The 26,009-nt window shown below is 34.8% G+C and overlaps 1 protein-coding gene across 6 annotated transcripts in view; it reads right to left on the bottom strand.

Moving 5' to 3' along the window:
• USP34 (ubiquitin specific peptidase 34) overlaps positions 1-26,009 on the bottom strand; it is a 153,164-nt gene that overhangs the window by 78,805 nt on the left and 48,350 nt on the right. For all 6 annotated transcript variants that reach the window (XM_026094587.2, XM_064510027.1, XM_026094585.2 and 3 more), the window contains 14 exons: positions 23,321-23,382; positions 13,210-13,291; positions 13,025-13,117; positions 10,668-10,793; positions 10,152-10,281; positions 9,562-9,597; positions 9,029-9,159; positions 7,841-8,457; positions 7,055-7,269; positions 4,030-4,145; positions 3,819-3,946; positions 2,563-2,652; positions 1,609-1,704; positions 449-531 (listed from right to left, as the gene is read on the bottom strand). In XM_026094587.2, coding sequence (XP_025950372.2) covers positions 449-531; positions 1,609-1,704; positions 2,563-2,652; positions 3,819-3,946; positions 4,030-4,145; positions 7,055-7,269; positions 7,841-8,457; positions 9,029-9,159; positions 9,562-9,597; positions 10,152-10,281; positions 10,668-10,793; positions 13,025-13,117; positions 13,210-13,291; positions 23,321-23,382 — 2,005 coding nt within the window. The remainder of the gene's footprint in view (positions 1-448; positions 532-1,608; positions 1,705-2,562; positions 2,653-3,818; positions 3,947-4,029; positions 4,146-7,054; positions 7,270-7,840; positions 8,458-9,028; positions 9,160-9,561; positions 9,598-10,151; positions 10,282-10,667; positions 10,794-13,024; positions 13,118-13,209; positions 13,292-23,320; positions 23,383-26,009) is intronic.

Here is a 26,009-nt window from a genome sequence, read left to right as displayed (position 1 = left end):
CACTTCTGCAAAAGACAGTACAGAGATCATAAACTGATTTCTGACTGCATTAAAATAGACAGAACTCTTTGTTTTGGGGATCATAATTTACTTACAGTACACTCCAGTAAAAGACCTATGGGAACATTACGGACATGAATCAAACCCCAAAAATACAGCGTATATCATCTTCATCTTGGTATTAACTATAATCTCAGTATTTAGAAAAACTGAAGCACAGAGAACATAAAAAAACCCCTTGTTCTCACAAAACTGAAGTACACCCTAAATTCCAGTGCTGGTTCTGTGTTTTAATCATAAAATCATCCTCCTTTTGAAACAGTATCACAGATGATTTAAAATTTTATCTTTTAAAAATATCGTATTTATTAAAAATAACATAATTATTATGAAGTATGGGCACCTTACTACAAAGTGCTTCTCTGTTCAGATAACCTCAAATACTTACTGAAATGATCTGGTGATCCTAGAGTTGAAAACACACATGTCAGGAATTGAAGACGAACCTGAACTTCTGCACTGTGGCTATATCTAAAATTTAAATTTATTTTAAAAAATCATTTAATTTACTCAAATATTTAATTCTTATTGCCATAACTTTTTTCACCCACACATGAGCCCCTTAAAAACTTAAATACTTTCTTCTTACTTTTTTTTCTAAATTTCTAGTTTTGTTCAGTATATAATCTAAACTCCAGTTGTACACATTACAGAAGCACACCAAACAAGTGAAAAGAGATATCAGTCATTACTAGGCAACATTTTCTTTTGCATATAGTCTGATTCTGATGCATCATTTTGTCATTAGCACCTTGCAGGATCTGACCTTGATTTTTTCCTTGACTTATACACTGCTGATTTCTACTCTGAATTTCTGATCACAGCTGATGCATACCCTTTACAAAAATATTTTCATAAAGTATGCAAAATTTAACTTTATTCCCATTTATAAGGTACAAGCTTAACAGGTAAAAGAGGGGAACAGTATATCATCTAGTCTGAAATTAACACCCAACTCAGCCCAATTTCAAACAACTTTTGAAGTAATTTCTCATCACAGCAATGTCTGATATAGTGGAGTAAATATCTGGCCCATAAATAGCAACATTTTTCAATTGCGGATGCCCATAGTTACAAACTGACTTTGATGACTGTCAAAACATAAATATTCTGCTCTCTGTGACTGGGGAGCTAGAAATTGTGTCACTGGTGTATATATACTTAATTTTAAGCATACAGAATGTGCAGAAGAATGTGTTAAACAGAAAAACTACCTTAAAATGTTAATGATAACAGATTCTAAAGCAGAAATATTTGAATAGTTTTTTGATGCAACATCACTTAGACTGATCTGTATATATAAAATCTTCGTGTTTTATTTATAAATAAACATTGAACACAGTCTAACAAAAATGACAGTTTTTTAAAGAAAAATAAACAACTTAAAATGCTATTATATATATAGCCCTTTCTCTCCCTAAACAATGTCACTACAGAAAGTTATTTACTTAAAAGAAAACATCAGAAGCACTAGAGAAAAAAAAAACAGAAAAGAAACAAGTTTAAAAAATAAAAATACTTAAAACCACTTGTATACAATATACTTACAGTGCATGTTTATGTCGTCCTTCCCTGACTGCCTGAATGTAGTGTACCAAATTATCAAAGAAAAGTTTCATCATGTTAAGTTCTTTTTCTGCCCACCTGTGTCAATTTAAAGGGCAGAAAGTATTACGGTTTGCTTAATAAGGCCACAAAAGCTACAGAAATTAGACAGTTATTATAGGAAACTACATACACAAAATAACAAAGTGAACATTACATTTTCCAACCACTATAAATTCAAGAGTATTTTCAAATACAGTACTCTCTTCTTCTTGTTCATCCACATGGCTCCGTAACATAGTCATTTTCAGGCACAAGATTAACAGAGAGCAGTCCCTTTGGAGCCCATGAAAACTGTTCCTAAAGGCCCTAAGTCAGCAAAGGTCTAAGCCAAAACTCAGAACTCAGCACATATTTAAACACCATGTCAAAAAAGGCCAAAAACCACAAGAAGATTACAGTGCTTATCAGCAATCCTATCTTTCCTTGAAGTCCATGTATTCCTCTCTCTATAGCTAGACCAGCTAGCTATATAGTTTTTTCCCGTAAGTAATTAGTGTGCTACATATCTTCACATTTCAAAGGTTTTTTTATAAATCAAATTTTTCATTACTGAGAAGCATTTGATATGCAACCAGAACAGAAAGACAAAGAATCAAGTTATTACAGTTCTCTATAATATACCATTACTGGATGTCTAGTATTTTCTGACAAGTCCTTTGGGGAGGATTTAAAAAATATAAACTGGTCTTCACCTCAGTTATGATAATAGTTTGTATTATAAAGAAGTCTAGGTCTGAGTGATTAGATAAGTTCATACAACTAGGCCAGACAGCAGACAGATGATAATAACTTTAAGATATTAATTTGGACCACATTAGAGGAGCAAGCCTTGCAAAAGTCCCCTAAACTTCATCACTTTTGTTGGCTTAGTGTGTGCGTGGGGTGACTACTTACATTGTTATCCAATGTGTATCGTAACTGCTGCCAAATTGTTGAAACGTACCAAACAGCTTTGGAAGAAGACGAAGTGAAACTACTACTGATCTAAAGGAGAAAGAGAGAAATGACTACAATACGACTCCTATGAAATTTAAAGTCAATTTTAAAATTATTTTGAGAAGCTCATGTTCAATGAGCAAATATGTTAACTGAAAGTATTGGAAATATCTGCGTGATGTTTAGCCTCACATCCAGCCAGTTAGTTCTCTGAATCTGAACTACAGATACTTCAGTTTCTTTACATATAATACCTTGCACACATGGCTATTCGAAAAGTATAAAAATAAAAGTATTCATTTTGCTTATACAAAAAAAGTAATTCAAAAGATGAAAAATTTTTTGAGTTTCATAAAACTTATCTTTTGAAATTTCAGCAAAATGAGTATGGTTTTTCTATCAACAGATGAGATGTGTAGCAGAACTAATTCTGCCTCAAACTGTCAATATAGACACAGGTGGGTGTTTTCTGTAAGACTACTGTCCACAGAAACTCAAGAACTGCATAAAAGGTGTGGAAATGTAAACTCTCATGTTGGTGATAAGTATCTTCACATTTCTTTTATTAACTTAAAATAACAGATGGGTATACTGGTAACTTATCTCACAAATATATTTCTTAGCAAAAAGGTAACAGCATAAGAAATGCTGCATGCACTATTTCTCAGCAGCTGGTTGGTTGTATCAACAAAATTAGCATTCACTTTTTCCAGTCTTCAAAGAGTACCAGCTCAGTGCTTTGGCTCATATTAAAACAAAGGCCTCAGGTCAAATATTACTTCTTCCTCCAGCTGCTTCTTCCTGGAAATTAAATCCCCCAATAGACCTGATAGAACAGAACTTGTCTGTTCCTCAGCCACTGAAATGTAAAGTCCAAAAATTCAGTTCAAACTGCTTACGTTAAGGCACCAGACTTTGCATTCAACTGGCTAAGATGTGGGCCAGATTTTACCAACTGGGAGAAGGCAGTAACCTCTCTCTGGCAGAAGCAAGAACAGATAAATGCAACAAGATGTGAAATTCAAGACACTGATAGAATAGAAAAATGGAACATCAGACACATTGATAACAGTTTTTGAACTACGTCTGTATGTTTACTTTTGTCTTTTTTAACTTGTCTTCTGGTAAAATTAACTGATATATTCAGCTTGGCTTTCCTATATGTTGAAAGAAATAGATAAATGTAAAATCACATAATTTTTGATTTAAGTTACCTGTTGTTTGCTAAATTTTCTAAGCAGCCTTCAATAAATCTCATTCGAATCTGTCTGTCAGTGAACCAGCATACTAAAGAACAGAGCAGCTTCTCTGCTTCATTTATTAACCCTTCAGAGAGATGAATCTACAGCAAGTAGAAAGACAGGTCAATGAATAGCATATATTTATTTTCTTTTAAAAAATATTCTTTTCTGGTATTCAACTTACTGCATCTTCATCCTGGACCAGATCCCACAAAAGGGTATTTCCTTTCTTACAAACATTATCCAAATTAATGTCCGTCACCGCATTGCTATTATATTGATGTTTATGAACTGCTGGTCCTGAACAAAATATAAAGACCATTATTGAATAAATAGAAGGAACTATCTAATCTGAACATTATTCCCTCAGTGCATGAACAACAATGTCCTTTATTTGTAAACTTGGCTATTTTAAGGTGAATGCAATAACATTATAATTACAACCTTTTTCCATGTATGGATTCTTTAAAGAAGAAAGACAAAGCATTATGACCATGCAAGAAGTCAACAGGACAATTAAGCAAGTATTTACAGTGTTTTTTGCTAACTGCAAGTGCAATGAAAACAGTATTTAAGTACAGATGCAGGTGCAATTGCTTTTTAATTTAATTAGATTTAATTGGTGGTGTAATTAAAACACTTCTTAAATCTTTCTGCAGAGCTGTGGTCTGAAGGGAGAAAGAGAGGGAGGGGGAGAGGGAGGGAGAGAGAAAGCAAGCGAGAAAGCGAGAGAGAGAGCGAAAGTGAGTGAGAGAAAGCAAGCGAGCGCATGCACGTGAGAACACGCGCAAGCGAGAGAAAACAAGAGTGAGAAAGCAAGAGAGAGCAAGAAAGCGAGAGCAAGAGCAAGCAAAAGCGAATGAGCAAGTGAGCGAGCAAGAAAGTGAGAGAGCGAGAGCAAGCAAGCAAGCAACAGAGCAAAAGCGAGCGAGTGAGAGTGAGCAAGAAGGCAAGTGAGAGAGAGTGACAGAGAGAAAGTGAGCGACAGAGAGAAAGCAAAAGAGCAAGAGAGAGAAAGCGCGCGTGAGAGCACGAGGGACAGCGAGAGAGAAAGGGAGAGCGCGCACGAGAGAGAAAGGGAGAACAAGAGCACGAGCAATAGAGTGAGAAAGCAAGAGTGCCCGCGCAAGAGGGCAAGGGCATGAAAGAGTGTGCAAGAGGCAGCACGCGCGCGAGAGGGAGAACACAAGAGAGTGAAAGAGTGAGAGTGAAAAAGCAAGGAGGAGCGAGAGAGGCGGAGTGAGAGAGACAGAAGCGAATTTCAGTAAATTCCTCTCATGCTGAATCTTGCTATCTATCCTCCACGTAACTAAAAAACAGGAAAAGCAAACACTATTTTTACACGCGATGGATTAAAGTGCATGATTTTAGAAGGTCATCATGTTTTCATAAATAGTGACAGACATCCTCCATCTTGTATGTGGCCACAGCTGGCACCATTCATGTATCTACCATTTGATACTATTTTCATAAAACATGAAAGTCAAGGAGAAATTTAAAATTGCATGCAGAACACTAATTATTTGCACGTGCAAAACTAGGGGTGTCAAAAATCATCTGCACTGAAGTCCTCACGCTCAATAACTGGAATCTTCAGTAAAATATCATATCTATGGAAAATGCTGAGAAAAAGATGCTCATTTTCAGCATGTGTTAGCTACAGAAAAGATTTTAGTTCCAAATCCACTATAATTTCACAAAAGGAGATTTTTCTCTTTATGAAATAATGCTGAAGTTTTACTTTATCACCAGAATATTTTAACAGTATTTTGAAAGTCAACATGAGGTTTTGGAGAACAAGACACAGGCTTAGAAAGGCAAGCTGTTTTCACTGAAATACACTTACCAACTGTACTTACACCTAGCACTGAGAAACTCATTTAACCTTTAATATAATGATACTAATGCTACGGCGTAATCGCTCCAGTATGCTGAAACACGCCTTAATTTTTTTTTAAACTCGAGTTTGACAATACATAAGGCATAATATAAGTACTATGTATGCTGAATTACAGCAAACTTATTATGCTTTCCTTTGTTCTAGCAAAATAATTAGATTTATGTTACCACGACCAGCTAAAAAAAAGCTGAAAACAAATCTTCAAATCATATACCATCCTGTCTTTGAAAGATCTTAGAATATATCCTGCTATTTATTTACAACCCCGTTCTCCTCACGCCCCTCTGTGAGACTACTGTCTGGAATCCACAGTGCAACAATAACTGAAATCCAATTAACCAAAAAGTTTTATTAGTATATTCACTATGTAGTGTAAAAAAAAAAATCCTTTTAAATTTTCAGTGTTGGACTGAAATTAGAATTCAGTTCCAGATAATAATAAATGCCAAGCATAAAGAAAAAATGGACTTCTTATTCAACTGTGTTTCAGGAAAAGATATAAATAGTAGTGGTTTTACTGTCTGCTGGAAGATAGCAAACTTCGTTCTGCCAGACCAGTAAAGAAAACAAATGTCAAAAACAAAACCCATTCTCTAACCAAGCATACCCTCCATTATATTTAAAAGTAGCATAGAAGCACTTCAGAAAACAAAGCTGCCACAATACCATATGGAAAGTTATCATAATTCTTGCAGTGTTATGGTAGCATCTTGAATTGCACCCTGAAGTAAACTAGAAGATTTGGCAGTGTAATATAAAACAGCGTAAAATGTCCTTTAAGGCAAGCTCCCCAACAAATCAAGTTGTATTTTAACTCATTTTTCCAAAATTATCCTCTGTACAGCCCATTACAGTAATTCATTTAGTATGATAAACACATGGAATCACAGTAAGATCCACACACCAGAAGAAAAGTTACACAAGCCTTCACAGAAGAAAAGAATTATCCAGCGTTTCAGTAGTACCTTTCCTTTCATTTTAATAACCGATTGAAGAAAATATTTACTATGCTCTTTAGTATCCTTATTTGTTTTAATTTGCAGTAAAAGTTCCTGTAGAAATGCAAAAAGAATATGTAGGTACAGTTATATCTATTATCACACAAATATGAATCACATCGTAAAATCTCAGTTGGTACTGTGGTTTCTTCTGGCAACTACTTTTTTATATACAACTTAACACTTGTATGGTTCCTTTGTTTCGCTCCTTAAAATCACTTGATTATTATAATTATTGGAGACTATTTCAAAATTGCATAAAACAGTGAGAAACACAGAAAATGTTTTTGCTCTCTTTTTATTGCGCTTACCTTGACTAAGATGCTCATGATAGATAGAAGCAAGGTTAGGAAGGTGCTGCTGAAGATGGGATGTTAGCTCAGCATGTGAATTAATTTGCACAAGCTCTTCTTCACAGCCAGACTCTTCCCCATCAAAATCAGCCATATTTTTCTCTGATTTTGCACTGACTTGGGAACTACTGCAACTGACATCATCTGCGCTTAGCATATCATCAACCATGTGTCTGTAAAACAGGAACAGCAGAATGGACAATATAAAAGAAAAAGTTTTTATAGCTCTAATTTCATAAGTGAGAGTTACAGTAGCATTTTCTAGAAAAAAAAATGAAAAACCATTTTGCAGTCAAGTTATTCAACGCATAGTTTATACATATATTGCAATATATAGCTAATGTAATCCAAGTGAATAGACATCTCTCTAAAGCTAACATCAGCATGAATCATCTGTCTGAACAGCAAACCTTCACATGAATTGAAAAAAACAATTACATTTAAATTGCAGGTCTCATTGTCACTTCTTTAATGTTAGCTAAATAACAGCATTTTACAGAAAAACTGTAATACTTCATTAAATATTTTTGTATTATTAAATATAAAAACTTTACAAAAAGTTTTATTCAGATGTTAACAAAATGCCTTACTGTGCAACTATCTGCAGTAGCTATCATCTCTGCTAGACCAAATTATTCTGAAGTATAGCAAAATGTCCACACAAATTAATGGCCAAACCAAGTATTTTGCTGTCACCTTTTCTACTGTTATCAAAGCAATCAGAAGAAATATCAAATGACCTACCCGTCGTGGTGATGGTGGTGGTGGTGGTGGTGGTGGTGATGCTGTGGCCCAATGAACTGTCGACAGTTAAATAATTCATTTCCAATAGTATCCCCAAGGAAGTCCCCTGTATGAGTTATACAAGAATCTTGAGACCCTTGTGAAATGTGAGCAGTGCTCATTTCCCCCGTCATATCATGTTCTGCATCCTCAGCATGGGAACAAGCATCCAGCATTCTAATTCGATTATCCACCGGTGCCACAGAGTCAGTGTTAAAGACATGGTCCTTTCCTGCCCCATTGTTTGCACCACTCCTCTCCGATGCCCCTTGTGAATCTCCCAGACAAATGCCTGTTTGTGATTCCAGTTTCCTGCTTCGTAGATCTGTGCTCCTACCACCTTTCTGTGGATTATGGCCCCTATCTTCTTCCTCTTCATCCTCCTCCTCTTTGAGAGCTTCGATATCTGCAATATCTTCTGACTGCACCTCGCTGCCCGGACTTCCTGCAGACTGGCTTGCATGACTGGAGTTGGCCTCATTACTGGATCCATCACTGTGGCCACTGCTACTACCAGGACCACTGCTGCCATCCTCACCACTGTTTGCGGTCTCATCAGAGCTTCCCTGCATGGATTCCTGAAATTTATGTTTTTTAATTGGTGCAAAACTAAAAATAAAATACTATTGAAAATACATAATCAATATCATCACTATTCAAACACCAAACATTCTTCATTCATGCAGAAACGTGTCACATCTTCACATTTTCTTTCATTCTTTCTTAGTTTGGTTGCTAATGACAGAATGCTCCAATCAAAATTTAGATTTAAGAAATTAATTTAAAATTATCTTATTCATAATAGGCCATGCTCTTTGCATGTATACACACAATGACAGCGTGAAATATATAAACAATATGTCATGCAATCTTTTATTAACAGAGTAGTTTTACTTAAATACAGTTTAAAGGCAGCAATCCAATTCCTTTTTGTAGTATACCTGTTCATAGGCAAGGTAAAGTAGAGCATATGTGAACTACGCAGAACAGAAGTAACCGTTCTAGCTGTCCACTGTCCCGCTGCAAATAAGCCCTATAAGCATGCATCTCATGTATCTGTTCGGCTTTTGAAACTAATAAGGAAAAAAAATATTTTCTATAGGTAACAGCAGGTAACTTAGCAATGCAGACTAAGATTTACAGTCTTACCTCTGTATCTGAAAGTCGCTGCTGTACATGTTTTGTTCTGTTAATTAGCTGTTCTTCCATTTCAATATCGCTGCCTCCACTCTGATGAGTGTCACTGTTGTCACTGCTCTGAGGGCTAGCTGCTGGTGACCCTAGTTCAAAATCACGTTTCCCAGTTACTTTGTGAAATATATTAATTGGAATGTAACAGCATTACATAAATCTGCCTCATCTGTTGAACTCAACAGCATTCTTCCTGCAAACAGTTGAACAAGTGATGTAACTCAAACAACCCAAAATACCTAAATACTAAAAATTCTTTTTAGAATGCTGACTATTTTACTATAAAAGTTATATTTTGATGTCTCTTCAGCAGATAGCACATATATATCAATTTGCTGGATTCTACACTAAATTTATTTCCATTTGACTTCTCATAAAAACATAATTTCAAACTCACACTAGTTTTTCTTCTATCCAAATTCTGTAACTCTAGAAAAACATCATAGTATCAGATGCAACAGACCGCAATGTACTTCCAAAACAAAACTTACAAGGTGAAGGGGCTGCTCTTCTGAGCTCTTCTTCTTCTGAAGAAAAAATGCAGGATGGAAAAATAAGTGAGTAAAAATCCTTTTGTCAGCATATATGTCCAAGATTCATAACAACCAGCAGTAACAGAAGAAAGGGAAACTACAGTAAATGGGGTTGGCAGCACCTTTAGTAATGTCTGTGAGGAAATGTAAGTCAAACCCCCCAAAACCAGAAACAGCATGTAATATCAGAAACTAGGCAAAAATTAGATCAACTGGTAGAAGAATGTATATAGCTATATAAAATATAGATGTTCAACAGAAAAGGAATAGTTAACTTATGAATTATGTATCATCCCTGGAAAGAAAAAAATATATACATTAGATATACTAACAGAATTTTTCTGAAACAAAATTTTCCAAATGTACTCACAAAGTTCTAGTGCTTTCATCTTTACTCTCACCTTCTGCTTGGAAAATATGCCAACATGACACTTTTTAAAAATACTTCAGTGAGCTTATCAACCTAAAAGTTCCACACATCCTCACTGCCCAAAGTCAACAAAGACACTGACGAAAATTAAAGATTCAACTATTGGAAAACTACATACCTTTCTTGTTTCCCATGGGTAGATTGGTACTCAGCAAGGATGCAAATGAGCTTTGTTTTGACAGCTGAGCCTTAGCCGCTAGTGCATTATTCCACAGTGCTTTTATAAGCATTGATGCCAAATACAAGGTCTATAAACAAAACCAGATAACAGCGCTATGAAGAAGCAGTAGATTTTGTTTGCAAAAATACAGTTAATCTTTCTATATTCCAATATTATAGTTCACCAAAATAAATGCATCAAAATGAATGCACAAAATGAAAAAAATGTTGTGCAAACGTTTTTTAACTTTAAAAATGAAGTTAGTCTTCTATCAATGGTTATGCAGTTTTCAAAGAGCTCTGAATATTATTACGATTTAAAAGCCAAAGGCCTATTTGATAAAAAATGACAATTTTACTCATATATTTTCTTCCTATATTTATTTAGAACAGAAAGACAAATCCATAATATTTGACTAATACATTAACATAATTTCTTTTTTCTTCACAAAGATTTTGGTTTTTTTGTCTTTACCTGTTCAGTGTGAGCGCTTGGATGAAGAGTTGAGACGAGGTTAAGAAGATGTCTAAGTGGAACAGGGTCCAAGTTTTTGATCAAAGAAGGAAACAAGTCATGTATATAACGACTGCAATGCTTTAGCTGCAAAGTACAAACAAAACAGAAAAGATACGATAAACAGAAAAATAAACTTTAAAAGATGGTGCAAAGATTGATAAAATTGCAGTAGTTAAACAACTACTTCACTCAATTTCTTAGGAAACATTTTGCCCAATAATTCTAAACTACATCAAACTTTCAACTTTGCCTTAACTGAATTCTTATATTTTAAAGCACATAAAGTTTAGTGCAATCAAGCATAAAAATCACCATATATCTTTTTTAGCTCAAGGATTAACCATCATATTTTGACGAAAAAAAATGGAAGATTATTTTGCATTTTTATTTAAATAAAGCTTCTAAAATATTATTGGATATGCTAATTCCTGATTAGGAAATACAATGATAGACTTACTAACAGTGGTAAATACAAATACAGACATTACAGATTAATGTGCAACTGAGAGAACAGACTGTGTTCTGTATGAGGATTATTTACAATTTTTTGTCTTTCCCAATAATGGATGTCAAAAAGATGACAACATTTTTAGCAAACTGCTGTGTATTTACACATAAAAGTGACAGTGCTCATAGATGTTTCCTCTGAGGTTAAATGGTGCTTTTCATATTCACTCAAAGGGTTTCATTATGTTTGTAAGGATGTCAGAAACTACTCAAAGATGATAATGTTATAGGAAACACCTGGGGAAAAAAAAAATATTCCTTAATGCTGGTTATCAGGTATACACTTCAAAAGATATATATATATATATATATTTGGCCTTTCTGCCATCTAAAATAGCAATGTGAGGAGTTTATGGGGCACAAAAACATTCAAAGTTCAATGAAATAAAGCAGGTTCTCTACAAGGGTGTATTCAACCATATTGAACATTAGAGAAGTTCTTGAGATACCTGGCTCAATTTAGAGAAGAAAAATTTTTGTCAAAAAGTTAGAAAGTTGAAAATAAGAAAAATGGATTCTTTAGGCCTTCTATTCTTTTAGTCTAAAGGTGTTAGCCCTTTAAACAACATTAATGATTTAACCCTTTTACAGGAAGCAATCTGCACACACTTAATTCTGATATGAAACACACACACACACACACACATATTTATCTTTTGAAATAGCAATATGTTAAAATGGACAAGTAAGCAGTAAAAGTAGTATTACATTTGGATAATAGTATTCAGTTCTGGAAACAGTACAGAAGAGGGAGAAATCCAGAGCTCTAACACCAGTGTGAATTACTACATGTGTGAAAATAGCAAAGAAGATAAAGTAAAACTTCAAAATATAATGAAAGTAAGTAATTATTGATTACTCTGATACAGAAAATTGCTAGAGCCTATCAGAGTGAATGTTGTTATAAAGAGCATTTATTAACATTCCAGCTGCATGTTATGAGGGTGGACTAAAAGGTTTCAGAATGTGTATGCAGCAGTATTCAAATGAAACAAATTAGACAGAAGTATTACTGAACACAGAAAAAAAAAATTCCTCAAATTATAACTTCTATAAAAGCATGTTCCCTACTTCTGTTCAAAAAGATCAATTTAATTTCTCTGACCTTCATTTTGACTGTATTTTTTCTGAAAAATTGACATTAAACACTTGGGGGGGTTCTGCTCCTTTATTTATTTATTTAAAGTATGATGAAGGTAGAAAGAAACAATAGAAAAATAGCTTCCACAACAGGAAATCCAAATGCTGCAGCATTCAAATCCTCTAAATAAAATAAAAATGAAAAATCTAAAATAAAGAGCATAACAATACATTAAAAGTAGCAAACAAGTACATCTTTCTGAAGGAAAAGAGCCTATCAGGCTTTTCAGGTTTACCTAGCAGAAAATAAAATCTCACTGCCTTCTTTAGATTTCAACATCAGCACTCTATGTGCAGCTACAAACATCACTGCCGTAATTTTCATCAGACTCTTCCCACTGCCAGTAACAGCAGTGGAAGCTACAACATATAGGAGCAGGGCAATTAATACATTAGTTAAAGTATTACATCTACCCTAAAACCCCCATCACTGTTTTCCGTGACAACACTATGCCTGTGCTAAACAACTTAAGTTTTTCCTTGCATATTTTTGCATCTGATTAAAAAATGGCACTTGTGGCAGTTACTGAACTTAAAATTTGGTAAGCTAAACACTAAGATAAACAGAAAAGAAAAAGTAAGAAAGTCAACTTTATTAATGTAAAGCAAAATCAACTTGCCATTTTCTATTTTTATCATTTGTATAATTATAAAAACTTTACATATACCTGTGCTGCAGCCCAAATACAGTCTATATGCTGAGTACTAAGTCTCCCTTCAGCTGCAAGAAAATTCAGAATCACTTGGCACTGTTTGATGATCTGCAAAGTGAGAACATATTGAGAAATGACTTACTAAAACAAAAAGTTACTCCTCTGTGTTTATATTAAAATAATAATAATTTTAAACAAACCTCAATATGTAAATTTGGTCCAAAAATATGCTCAACTACATTGTTGCTGATAAGCCAGTCTGCAAGCTCTTTTGCAATAGACCTACAGATGAAAAAACAGCAGAAATGTAGGTAAAATTACCCACCTATAATGCATACACAATCCTCATCCCTGGCAAAGCATGTCTTTCAAATTAATATCTGTAAATGTAGTAAGAATACAGAAACTTCTTTGAACACAAAGCATACTCAACATTCATTTGTTCACATAGAAGGAAATACTTTCCACGTTTTTCTTTAGCTAGAAGACTAACGCCAAACATCGATATTTCCTACTCACCCCTTTGGATTATTAGCAAATATGTAAGTGACAACTCTATATATTTTATTATTTAATACAGCCCAACAGACCACCTGCAGACCACTTGCAAAGACCTCACAGGTAAGATTTTGATAAACACTATTACAGAACCTAAGTTTATAATGAAATGCTAAAACAAATACTGAGTTCACAAGCATAGCTAAAGATGGAAGTGAAAGGAATGATTTTACAAGAAAACCACTTAAAGACTATTTAGACTCTCTTGTGTAAACAGCAATTCACATACTTGAAAAGCTATGTCTTACATGGTCATACTTACACACATGTGCTGTATAGATATATATATTTTTTGTTTTGTTTTATCCATTACCAAAGAGATCTTTACCCACTGCCAATCAGTAAGTAAACATTTAAAAAGAACAGGACAAGGAAACTTAACTTTCCAAAACAAAACTTAAATTTCCAGAAAGGACTGCCCTGTATGGAAACTAGTGCATAAGCTCCTCCTTATTCCTTCCTTTCAAGCAAATGTTTGTTTGTCCAGATTTTGGCACCAGAAGCAATTAGAGGACATTTAGGTATTTAAAGCACTGACTCTAGTTTAAATGGCCCTGAAATAAAAGCACTCTGTTTCACTTCTGCAAGGAGAGAGGGGGAGCATAGGGGGGCTGTCTTTGAGAACTACAGGAAGAATTACTTTCACCACTACTATCTGTGCTGCGCTAATGATCACTGTTACAGTTTCAGGACTCCCAATCTGGATCATCCGTAATAAGAAAATGGGATTTTTTGGGTAAAAAGAGAGAGCCTTAGTAACGTTTCCAAGTAGAATTCACTTTTCCAGGGCACGTTGCCAGTTCTTCAATTGCTTTGAATTGCCTGATCACTATGAATGAGCTCAAGGCACAAAGTTCCTATCACTCAACACCATTCCTATACTCTCCTCTCCCATTCTAATTCCAGGACAGGAGGAATAAAATATTCGCATACCATTTGAAAAAGATAATGTCCCGTAACAATCTAGAAGTAACTGGCTTGCTCAAGGAGTAACTTGGCTAGATTAGCAGTCTATCAACAATATCATTTATGACTTATTGTTAATAAGTAAGTTTCCACACTGTAGAGGAGAAATCAGTTCGATGGAGTATTTGAAACTGTTCAGAGAGACGAAAGAAAGATAATCCAAGTCTGTTTCATGAAATCAAGATCAACTTAACTTCCAACAGCTCTGTTACACCTCCTCACTCCCAACACCCAGAGCGCCCCCCTCCCCAAAACTTTGGAGCACACATATTATAGACCCATCCACTGCTAGCATTTCTATCCAACTAAATTTGAAGGAAAACTTTTTCACATGAGAATTGTGATTTTGCAGATTTTACAGATAAAGGAAGCTGTTTTCATCTGAATATATGCTACCAGCCTCCTTCAGGCACATGGCTCTACATTAATGCTCTCATCCATCTGCCTCCATGCTAACCACCGGAAGTGACTATCGCCCATACTGCTTAAGGGGCTGTAGCTCTCTGACTTCTCGTTCTTCACACAGCTGGTAGGCTTGGTATCAAGTGTAAGAAATTGGAACAACAGAGAACAGAGTGCTCACTATACATTTACTTGTGAGAAGTGAGCAACTAGCTCATTTTCTGTAGGGAAAAATGTTCTCTCCTTTGCTTCATAGACAATCTTCTTGGTAGCAGAAGACAAGAATTTGTCACTGATGCAGAGCCAACTTTCCAGCACTAGCATGAGGATTACAGGACCTTCTGGGAAGTAATAAACCTACAGCGTATGAGCTGTAATAAAAAGCTGTAATGGAATTCAACTTCAAATATTACAGATTCGTCTTAAATCACAAGTGCCCAACCCACAACCTGAAAGCTGAACACAGCCTGCCAAAACAATTCCTTCAACTTACAGCCTACTCCCTGCCAGCTCATTCTTAGGGCCTTATAGTGTCCCTGCTGCAGACAGAAGTGCTCACATTACATGACCAAAATATAGCCAGAAAGTCTTGCAGTTTGCAGTTTGCTCATATAAAAAGTAGACAGACCTGGTCACATGACTGGACATACTCCCACTACATGAGCCTAAGTGGATGCACTTCTAATTATGAAATATGGGGGAAAAAAATATTGCATATGGTCCTCAATTACAGGCAAAAGGTTTAACACCAGAGTCATAAGTCAATGAAAGTAACTTTGTTCCAAGAGAGCTAAATTTCTTCTTGGATCTGAATTTTTATATTTGTATCTTCTTTAGAATGAGTCCTAGTCAAATGCTGCTGGATTCATAAAGCATGTTTAAGATGAAAGGACATACTGTTCCACTTGTTTCTTTAAACTGAGTACTTGTGCTAGTGACACAACGTCCATTAGGCATTCTGTTGAGAATCATATGTTGCACTTTGGCTGTTCTGAAGGAAAGGGCAAAAACTTTCTTACGGAGTGAGTTCCTTCACATTTTATTAAAGGAGGCATTGGAAATTCCCTATCTCTAGCTTGCAACATTTTTCTTCTGAGAAATAAAGGATGATTCTTTTGAAGGAATGTCTCTTCTAATTTGTGTATTCTCGAGCGTAAAAAACTGTTCATTCCACTGGTGAGCTCAACTGCGATAAAATGACATCTCAGATTTCTAGAGGTAAATACTCACTTGGTAGGTGATATGGATTTGTTGAAGATGACCAAAAACAAGAGGATTCTTGCGAAAGACAGAACATAGTTTTTGTTGTTTCCCAGAGAGAATTGTTCCTCCCAGAGTTTTGCTGAGGGCACACTAATCTCTAAATGTACTGACTTTTTAAATGACGTGGTTATTACCAGCACTAAGTATTTTGATCTCTGGTGCACTAAGAAATACATTCATGAGAGCGGATTCCAGGATTCACCAAAGAAAGCTAACTTCAGCATATAGGTAGCATGTCTGACTTCTTTCCTAAACACTTGCATTTCAGGAAAGATGTGTTTTCTGCTGGTTCCACTGCCAGCTCCTTCATACATTTGCTCACTTTCAAAAAGAGTGAACATCTTAACTCAAAAGCAATTCCAGAACTCCATATAAACAGAAATAAATTGCCAGAACTGCACAGGGTCTAAAATTTCCCACTTTCTGAACATCTGAATATTTGACTACTCTTCTCTCACAGAACTCTAATTGTTCCTGTTGCTATCTGAAGAAGATACAGAATCAACAACTGAGGCACAAAAACCCTTCCTTTTCCTGGAAATACACTAACTCAGTGCCTCTAATATCTAAATATTTGACATGTTATATGCTAAGAATTTAATGTAAATTCTTGCCTAATTCATATATGTTAATGAGTTAACCAACATGACAACACTGGCAATGTGATTTACAAATCCAGTCACTTCTCAAAATTTTTTCTATGTTCTGCTATTATTCAATTACAAAAATTCAGAAATCAGGCAAATATGTTCTAGAATTGCCTACTAGCTCCTGCTCTTTAAACTTTTTCCAAGCACATATCTGATTACAAATCTACAAAGCAGAAGGAATTTCCAGCATTTTACTTGCTAAGAAGTTAATGCAAACTGGCAAATACAGCCCCAGGATACAGCGAACTACCATAGCTCCCAAACTACCAAGATCAGCAATACTTCGTAATTCTGCATTGCTCCATGAAGTACTGGCAAATTTCTCAAATTTCGTTAAATAGTTTTTGTATCTTCTTTGCTTTTACTACCATTTGTGATAATAGACACATGGAAGAAATTATCAAAGAAAGTAGCTCTAATGGTATTTAGGAGCGACTTCTGCAAAGAGATAGTAATCTGAGTCTATCTCTGCAAACAGACCTGTAAGAGGAGGGAAGCTTACAGCTGATAGGTAAATTTCTCTACAAAAGATTCCAGAATTTCTGAAGGTCTAACAGATATGTGCTAAAACTATATCAATTCAAGTTATACTATTGATTAAAAAAGTAAACAATCTGTATAACTTAAGAAAAGAACTAATAGATACAATACTTTTTGAAATTTATTTCTTTGGGTTTACATTTGCAATAAAGCATGATAGCCTCTTTCTATTTGGTACTCTTTTCTAAGCTAGCCATTTCACTTCCCTTAAGACAGACATGTAGGATTTCAAAACCAACTTAAGCAACTTCTACTGATATATATTCCTTTTAAAATAGGCTGGAAAGATTATGTATATTCATACACATACATTATGATTTGGTTTTACAATTATTTGTTAAGTAATAACTTTAAATGGTTTATGCAGTTTTTGCAAGTAAAACATAAAAGCTCTATGACATTCATCCTACTGGATGCACACTGAAAAGATACCTGTTTCAACTCATCATGAATTTTTAATTCATGGGGTTTCATTTTCTGAGAATTAAAATAAAGCAAGGATCTTCTTTTATATACAAGGTTCCTTTCACCTCTTCTTAAGGTCCTCATGACTATGTCATCTACCATGTTTGTATGCTGATTGATTACTTATAATGTGTACAAAATCTACTATCAGGCCCTTCTAAGTTTTTTAACTTTAAACCCTAAGTCCAAATTCATAGCCTACTCTAGTAATTTACCTTTTTTAACAATTCAATTGTGAATAAATTAACCTATAATTTAAATTTGTATTCTGTCTTTTATTTCATTGTTATTTTAATAATAATCAAAAGCCCTATGGCTTTGGGAAATTTCAGATAGACTCACTTCATAAAGATTCACTTAATTTCTGAGTTGCCTGAATTAAGCAGGGCAACACAGAATAGCTTATTAATACAAAATTTAAAGTATACTCTTTGATAATTTGATATTTGATAATTTTTAATGTGGTTTCTTTTCAATTTCTATGTTAAAATTTCTTTATATAGTCTATATTTTTCGTAACTCAAAAGTATTTTTTCATAGAGTGATTTGGAAAAAATTGTTAAACTATACCTATATGGTATCACTACAATTCAGGCAACTAAACAAGAACTCAATTTTCAGTAAAATATGCTAAAATTTTCTTTTAAAGAAGTTCTTCAAGAGGTTTTAAAAAAGTTCTCTCTTTCATACTAAAGGAAACAGTGAGTGAAAGACATGCATTACAATCTAAGTATACATACACTTTCCCTCTAATACAAAAGTAGCAGTACAAAGAACTGTTTTACAAATTACATTTCCAGGTCATACAGACCTTAAGAGTAAGAACATTCACCTTGGTAACAACACGTAACAGCTATTTTTCATGAATTTAGTCAGTGGGATAGCAAGACAAAAAGTCATTTAAAGGACTTGATACCCACTACGCATGTGTGTTGTGGGTAAAGGAGGAGAAGCAGGGAACGAAAAAGTGAAGGTAGCTGCTACTCTAGTTTAATCGTCCCTTACTCTTTCTCACAGTGGCACTCTACGCGTGACATATTCAGACTGGATGGTCTCTAGACGTCGTCAATTTCTGCCTAAACTTTTACGTCAAATTCATAGACAATTCAAGTCTTTCAAAAATAACTGCTTTTCTTTCAAAGAATGAAGTTCAAGCACTTTTGACACTACTTTCCCCAGGCAATCCATGAGACTTTGGGGGAAAGAGTGGAAGCTATACAGTTTCTGATACAACATCGCATTTGTGAAAAGTACATATGAAAAGCCTAGTATTAGAGCTTGAAATTCATTCATTGTTTTAGCTGAAATTATCAGGAAGGGAACTTTACAGTTAACACGTTTTCTTGGTTACTCAAAAAAAAGGTAAAGAATGCCTCCCTAAAGGAGGACTGAGTTAAAGTCCTAGAAACAACATGCTAACCTAAGGCTGTGGTACAATATTTGGTCGCCACATGATGACCCAGATCCCAGAACGAATCCCACAGAAAAGTACTTCCCCCGCCAATAAAGTCTTATTTATCCAACCAGGCCAATTCCCAACACAATTCACCGCACAGCTGCAAAACCATGCCAACACAGTGCTGGACAAAATGCAAGGACAGCAAGCCAGCAATGTCACTGAAAAATTGAATGTAAAATCTTAAAAGTAAAAATGTAGCAATATAGTGAACAGCGTACAAAGGATGAAGACTAACACGTCTTGAATCACTGAAATAGCAACTACAACATAACAAGTATGGGAAGCACCAATCTCAACTATTTAGGATCAAAACTGCAAAGAGGATATAGCAGGCACTTTCCCAGCACACATTCAAGCACGTATTTTTGTTTATGAGTGCACATTTTCCTATTTGACACTTCTGCAGGCTCCAAAGACACCATTCTGACATCCTCTTGAATTAAGAACCTACTGTGTACATCACTAGAAAGAAACATTATGAAGCTGCGTGAAAAACTTTACAATTCTTTTTCCACGGAAAATCTGAAAAGACCCAAGTGTGGAAAAGTAGAGAGGGGAAGAGGCATTCTAACGGTCTTGCCAAAAACACAGTTGGTAAACCTAAGCAGAAAAAAGGGAGGAGAGCCTTACGCGAGCAAAGAGAACACTGATGAAGGGAAAAAGCAATACAAAACTCACCATCTAAAATCTCAATCTATAAGGAAGGAGAGGAAAGAGAAAGGAGAAGAAAGAGTCCTGATCTTTCTGTTCACAGGTGAAGGGAACTCTGGACACCTGAAATTATTCTGTAGAAGCCTTTAAAGGAGGGCAATCTGTTGTTAAAATGAGGAGGGAGAGCCACCTCAGCATCAATCTGAATCCTGTAACTCAAATTCTTGGCTGCCTGCCAAGTGAAGAGCAAACGAAAGTATCTCTCTATACATGTTATTTTCACAGACTGACAATGCATTCATTAAGGAGAGAAGAACGCTTTTTCCTCTTGTGGTTGAAATGGCACAAGAAATCTTTCTCTCCATTAAAGGCATGATCATTTTTCACTGACTGACATGAACAAAATAGTTTCAGGGATCACTGTTCCAAGATTCAAAGGCTCTTATGTTCAATCTCATTATTTTTAGCTTTAGTAGATTTCATACTCTACAGTACCTTAGAGAGTGTTCTGATGCCACAAATCTGATTCTATTTTAAGAGCCAGGAATGGCTAAATTAAAAGCATCTCTATGAGGAATACTATGAAGTTGAGTCACTATGAAATCCAAGATGTTGCACATATCTGGACAATATGCATGCTCAGTCAGCACAAATCCTTAGCTGTACAGAAGACAGTCAAATAAACTAACACTGCAAAGACATACAAATATCTACAGCTAGAAAACAGATTTCCTTATCTTAGCTTTCTGCCTGTTTCAAGTGCACGTGGTGAAATTCGAAGTCTTTCCTAAAAAGAAAATCCTTCAGCTTGTCTTACCATGGAAAAATTTGCAATCTATGCAGATAAAGGTGAGAAGCTACTACTGCCAAACTTTTGATCAAAAATCCTGATGATATTTCCAAACAAAAGAGAAGAGCTAGAACTACCTGAGAGCTCTTAAAAAAATAAAAAATAAAAAAGACCTCCCGCAAACCCACCTTATCAAGATACAGAAGCAGAAATCCCAAAGGTTGACAGTTCCAAATGCATCTGGAAAAGTCAAAACACATAATGGGGATGACCAGAGATAATGCAAAACATCATCCTTTGATAAATCTACAGAGGCTACAAAGCTACAAAATGAATTTTAGACTTCCTTTCTCCTCTGAATAAAAAAAAAAGGGGGGGGAATGAAAACCTTTCCTTTTGCTGCTCATTCAGTCACCATCAACTCCATTAAGTGTCTTCTTTTTCAAAGATTTCTTATGAACAGTGCCTCTAATGAGAGGGAAGCTTTGTACTGAACAAACAGTATGGGTAAGACATTTTCCCCGAACTTCTGCACCAGCCTTTTATGACTATTTGGCTGGAAGAGTATCAGGGTATGTAAACCCAAAAGAAATCTGAAGATGAGCAGCAACACTTAAAATTGATTTGGACCCAACTTTTCAGGTGAAACATCAGAATGACTGGCATTCAGATAAAAAGAATACCACATATTACAAAACTGCAAAAGAAGGTCTTTGTTTCATTCTGCATTCCTTGTAAATGACAGGCTGCTTATAGATGCCTTTGCCAAGAAAGTAGTTTCTCAACTGAGAATTTAACAATATCCTTCAGCTTTAAGATAACTCTGATCTTGCACAGTACATCTGCTTGCTCTTCTGCAGGGAAATTCAAGTACCCTTCTCTTTTTCCCCACTGATAAATTTCTGTTTTTACGTTTGATAGAGAAAAACAAACATCTTTTTGTTTAGTTTAATTGTCTGAACAAGTTCTTGTTAATGTTCCTTAATGAGCTGCTACTTGTTAAAAACTATTTCATTCACAATGTGTTTCAAAAGATGAAAACTAACGACGAAACACCTCAGGCTGGAATTTTCAGCATGAACGAAAGAGGAGAAGAAATGGATGAAACTGAGGTATGGCTGTCCCAGCTTAACTACACACCATAAACTGGCAGTACACTATTGAAAACATCCCAGCCAACTAAGTCACCTCACATATTCAACTAATATCTGCAAATCTTTGTTCTGCATAGCCTAAAAGCCAGTTATGCTCCTGCAGTATTTACCTTTGCTGCTACAGAACAAGAGGCTTTGGAAAAAAAAACACACTTCCCAGGGCACGAAAAGCACTTTTATTAGAACAATGCTAATCTTCAGAAATGTACTTTAACTTAAAGACATTACAACACTTAAGTTTCATCGGATCATAGTATGTATGTCATACTTCAAGAGAATACTTTTATTTAATTTTTCTGATACTGTGCATCACCAAGGACATGAAAAAAATTGATCACAAGTAGTTATTTGTCTTGTATTCTCATGGTATTTTCACATCTACATAGAGGCAAAAATGTTCCAGATTCTGATTCTTTATTTTTAAAATATCAACCTTTTACCATAAATTCCACTTATAATATTCAAGTTGCTATTTACATGAAATCTACAGTATTGTGGTCTTGACTGCTGCCAGATTTGAAGAATGGGCAGAGGTGTTACTGTAAAATGATCTACAATAAAACTACCATCTACCCAGATTACAAAGCAAGCCAACTGCTGCTATAACAGATTCATCATTAATGAGCAAAAGATACTGGAGAGTGTACATCTCTAGTGAGACAGATACACACACACAGATATAAGCCCCAAAATAAATAAAGAGTATATCACAGGAAAATCCTAGGTTTTACATAATTTGTATATTATTTCAAGAATAACACCAATTTCAACTACTTGTGTCTTAAAGACCTAATTTTTTCTAAGCTCTAGACAGTTCTAATGTTAAGTTTAGAGTGGTTACATAAAACAAACGCATTTCCCCATTGGAAAGCACTCCCACACATGAAACTTCAAACTTCGACTTAGGAGTCTCCTTTAAATTGTTTGACATACTGCAACAATACAAACAAGGATTTTGAAGAAAAACAATAAGCAGTTCTAAAAGCAGACTAAATGGAAAGCTAATAACAAGGATGGATGCCAGTGATAGCATACCACGTCTTAGTTAACTAAATAATTAGGAAAAATGAGAACATGGCAAAAACACTGCTTTCACATGAATTAGCTAGTTCCTTTTTTTACATGACGATGGAGATAATAGCCTGTTACAGGTACTTATTATTTCAGTATCTATTTTTTTCTAAGTTATCTTGACTCTATCTTTTAAAAGAGAGTAAAGAGATCAAGAAACATTTAGAAATATTCTTAAAGTTACCATTTAAAACAATTTGAATTTAACCCCTTATTAGGGTATTTCTAATAAACACCTTAGATAATCATTACTCCCCAGAGTGTATAATCCATAACAACAATACAGAAGAACTGCAGTCATATAAGTGCACTTAAAGTATTCATAATAATGTTCCTACTTACGTTTCTGTGTCTGAAACTAATGACTCATTATTACACACGTCATTGAAGGTATGAAGTTGGTTCTATAGTTAAAAAGAGGAAGAAAAAATTAAAATTTTATCTAAATATTTTGTGAGGTAGTTTTCTTATATTTAAAAATAGTAGTAATGACAGTAAACACAGTTGTCCTAGTACTATCAATTTTTCTAAACAAAACCCTTCAAAAAAATTTAAACAAGCATCCTAGTAGATAGGTGGGATCAGTTTAATTTATTTACCAACCTTTCTTTCACTAAACCCATCAAATGACATTAGGAGACACTACCCACTCCCGAAATCAAAGCAAGGCATCTACCAGTAGCTTTCCTCATGGATTTTCACAAGAAATGAAACATATACTTTGGAAGCTAACGTTTTAGGATGAATTTCCCCATTATCAGAACTCTCATTAAACAGCAAAGTTTTCTTTAATCACATTATCAACACTTAAAGTCTACAAAACTGGAGAAGAAAAATTACATGTTTTTAAATAAAATGAAGCCTTGAGAGGTATCTGAACTGTTAAATTCATATCTACACAGAGAAGCCCCACCCCGCAAGCGCTTGTGTAGACCACCTCTCTTTTCTAGACTAATCATCCCAGGTTTACGTAACATCTTCAGCCTTAAAATCCATACCATATTCATGCACCAAAAATTTAGGGGATTTTATATTAAATTGGAATTTTGTTCAGGTTGCCAAAATGCCTTGTTAATATACTTGGAAGTTCAAAATTTAGAAGGTTATACTTGAGGGATTTTTTTTAATTGCATTACCTTACAGGTATTTACAGGAATAAAACATGCTTTTCTATCACCTAGGTGTATGAACTCCATGCTTCAGAACTCCAAGCGACTTAAAACAGTATTAGGAAAAACTTCCCTCAACTCACTGTCAATTATTTCAATCTCCTACTACTTTGAACTATAATACATTCAACTAATTCAGGCCAGAAAAGTTCGCGGAATTCGTTTCATTAATAAAAAAGCAAAGTTATCTTTAAAAGTCAGATAGCTATCGTTTGAAGCCTAGGGCAAGGCAGCATCAGAAATCTGGACCTTTTCAGTACCTGAGGTTTACAGTGGAGGAGGGTGAAATAGTAAACTATCAGTACTGAAAGTTTAAAATGAAAGCTGTGCACACAAATTTTATACACGTGTCTTGTTGAAAAATTCTAGAACTGTCATTTACACTGACAAAACAAATTTGTCACGTATCTTTAAACATTAGGAATTTCTTTAGTATTTAAAAAGAATTATTACATGTCCTCTCTCCGGAGACACGGTCTCAAAAAAGATCACGAAACAGCTGTATTACTGTATGATGCAACTTGACACTATCTGCTCCAATAACTTTTGTTTTCCTCTGCACCTGTAAGCCTAAGGAATCTTATCTAGAAGTTACAAATTTCAAGTGACTACAAATTCCAGCAGAACTCCCTTTCCTGCAGCATTGCCAGCTTTCCAGATACACAGACTCTGTACTCAGCTCTTTACATGCACAAGATATTTTTAAAATATTTCAAATTATGTAATAAAACTGATTTGCCATCTGGGTTTCAAGAAAAATTAAAGACATAACAAGGTGAATTTTTGAAATTCAAATTAAACTTCTTGCATAACTTCCTCAAAATAGTTATTTATTCTTTTCTTTGTTGAAACAAGCCAGGTACATGTGTTTTTAATTCAGGTGACAGCTATCCTCCTTCAGTTTTTACAAAAAGATTTATTCATGTCTAATCTTAAGAATGTTTAGGAAAAAATGTTTTGGAAGAACAAAATTGAAAATATGGTTTAAAACGAGTGAGACACGAGAGCCTGATTACACAGTTATTAATAGATATTTTCAAATTAAATGCATTCAGGAATGAAAAAAATATGAAAACCAAACTTCATGAAGCAATTACCACGACCAAATAGAATTGGGTCAAAGAAAAAAAGAAGGGAAAGGTCACCAGTATTTCTGGAGACTCTTTTTCCCCTTTTTCCCCCAGAAAATATTTTGAAAGGCATCGAAGACTGAAAGAGTACTGAATTACTATTATTACCAATTTTAAATCCATGGTCACATGGCGATCCAAATTTCCCAAACAAAATCCTGATCTAAAGGAATACTGACAAAGAGTGTTCTTTTTTATATTTGAATTTTCAATTCTATATTTTTAATAACAATTTCAGCTAGTCTTCTGCAACACAACAGCATAACACAAAGCACATGTGGAATAGCATTGCATAATACCCTGCCATTTTTTTTACTAACCTTCTGACATCTTTTTCCACTTCATATTTGGTTACCATAAAATGTCAGAGGGAATAATATATTTTACATTTTTTTTTTATGATATATGAAATGTTTTAAGAAGCTAAAGAGAGCTCGACTAATGCAGCAAGAATGCATTAGTTAAAAAGTACCACAAAGGTATGAAGTGTTCAGCAAAGAAACATCATCCACCCAAGCTGAGAACATAAAAGAATCTCCCTAGCTACCTTGGTCTCCAAACCCAGGCATCAAAGGAAACCAATGCGTAGAGAAGAACTATGCACAGGTCAAATCTTCCCCTGAATTTGTTCAGGAAAAACCTAACAATGTTATGTTTGCATTTGCACTAATGTACAGAACCAGATAAAAATGGGTTGAAAAACTGGAAGATGAAGGATGCTCAGATCAGTTG

This window comes from Dromaius novaehollandiae, chromosome 3, assembly GCF_036370855.1.
Source record: "Dromaius novaehollandiae isolate bDroNov1 chromosome 3, bDroNov1.hap1, whole genome shotgun sequence".
NCBI lineage: Eukaryota > Metazoa > Chordata > Aves > Casuariiformes > Dromaiidae > Dromaius > Dromaius novaehollandiae.
The sequence above is the reverse complement of the archived record's forward strand: the minus strand, read 5'-3'. Positions and strand labels throughout refer to the sequence as shown.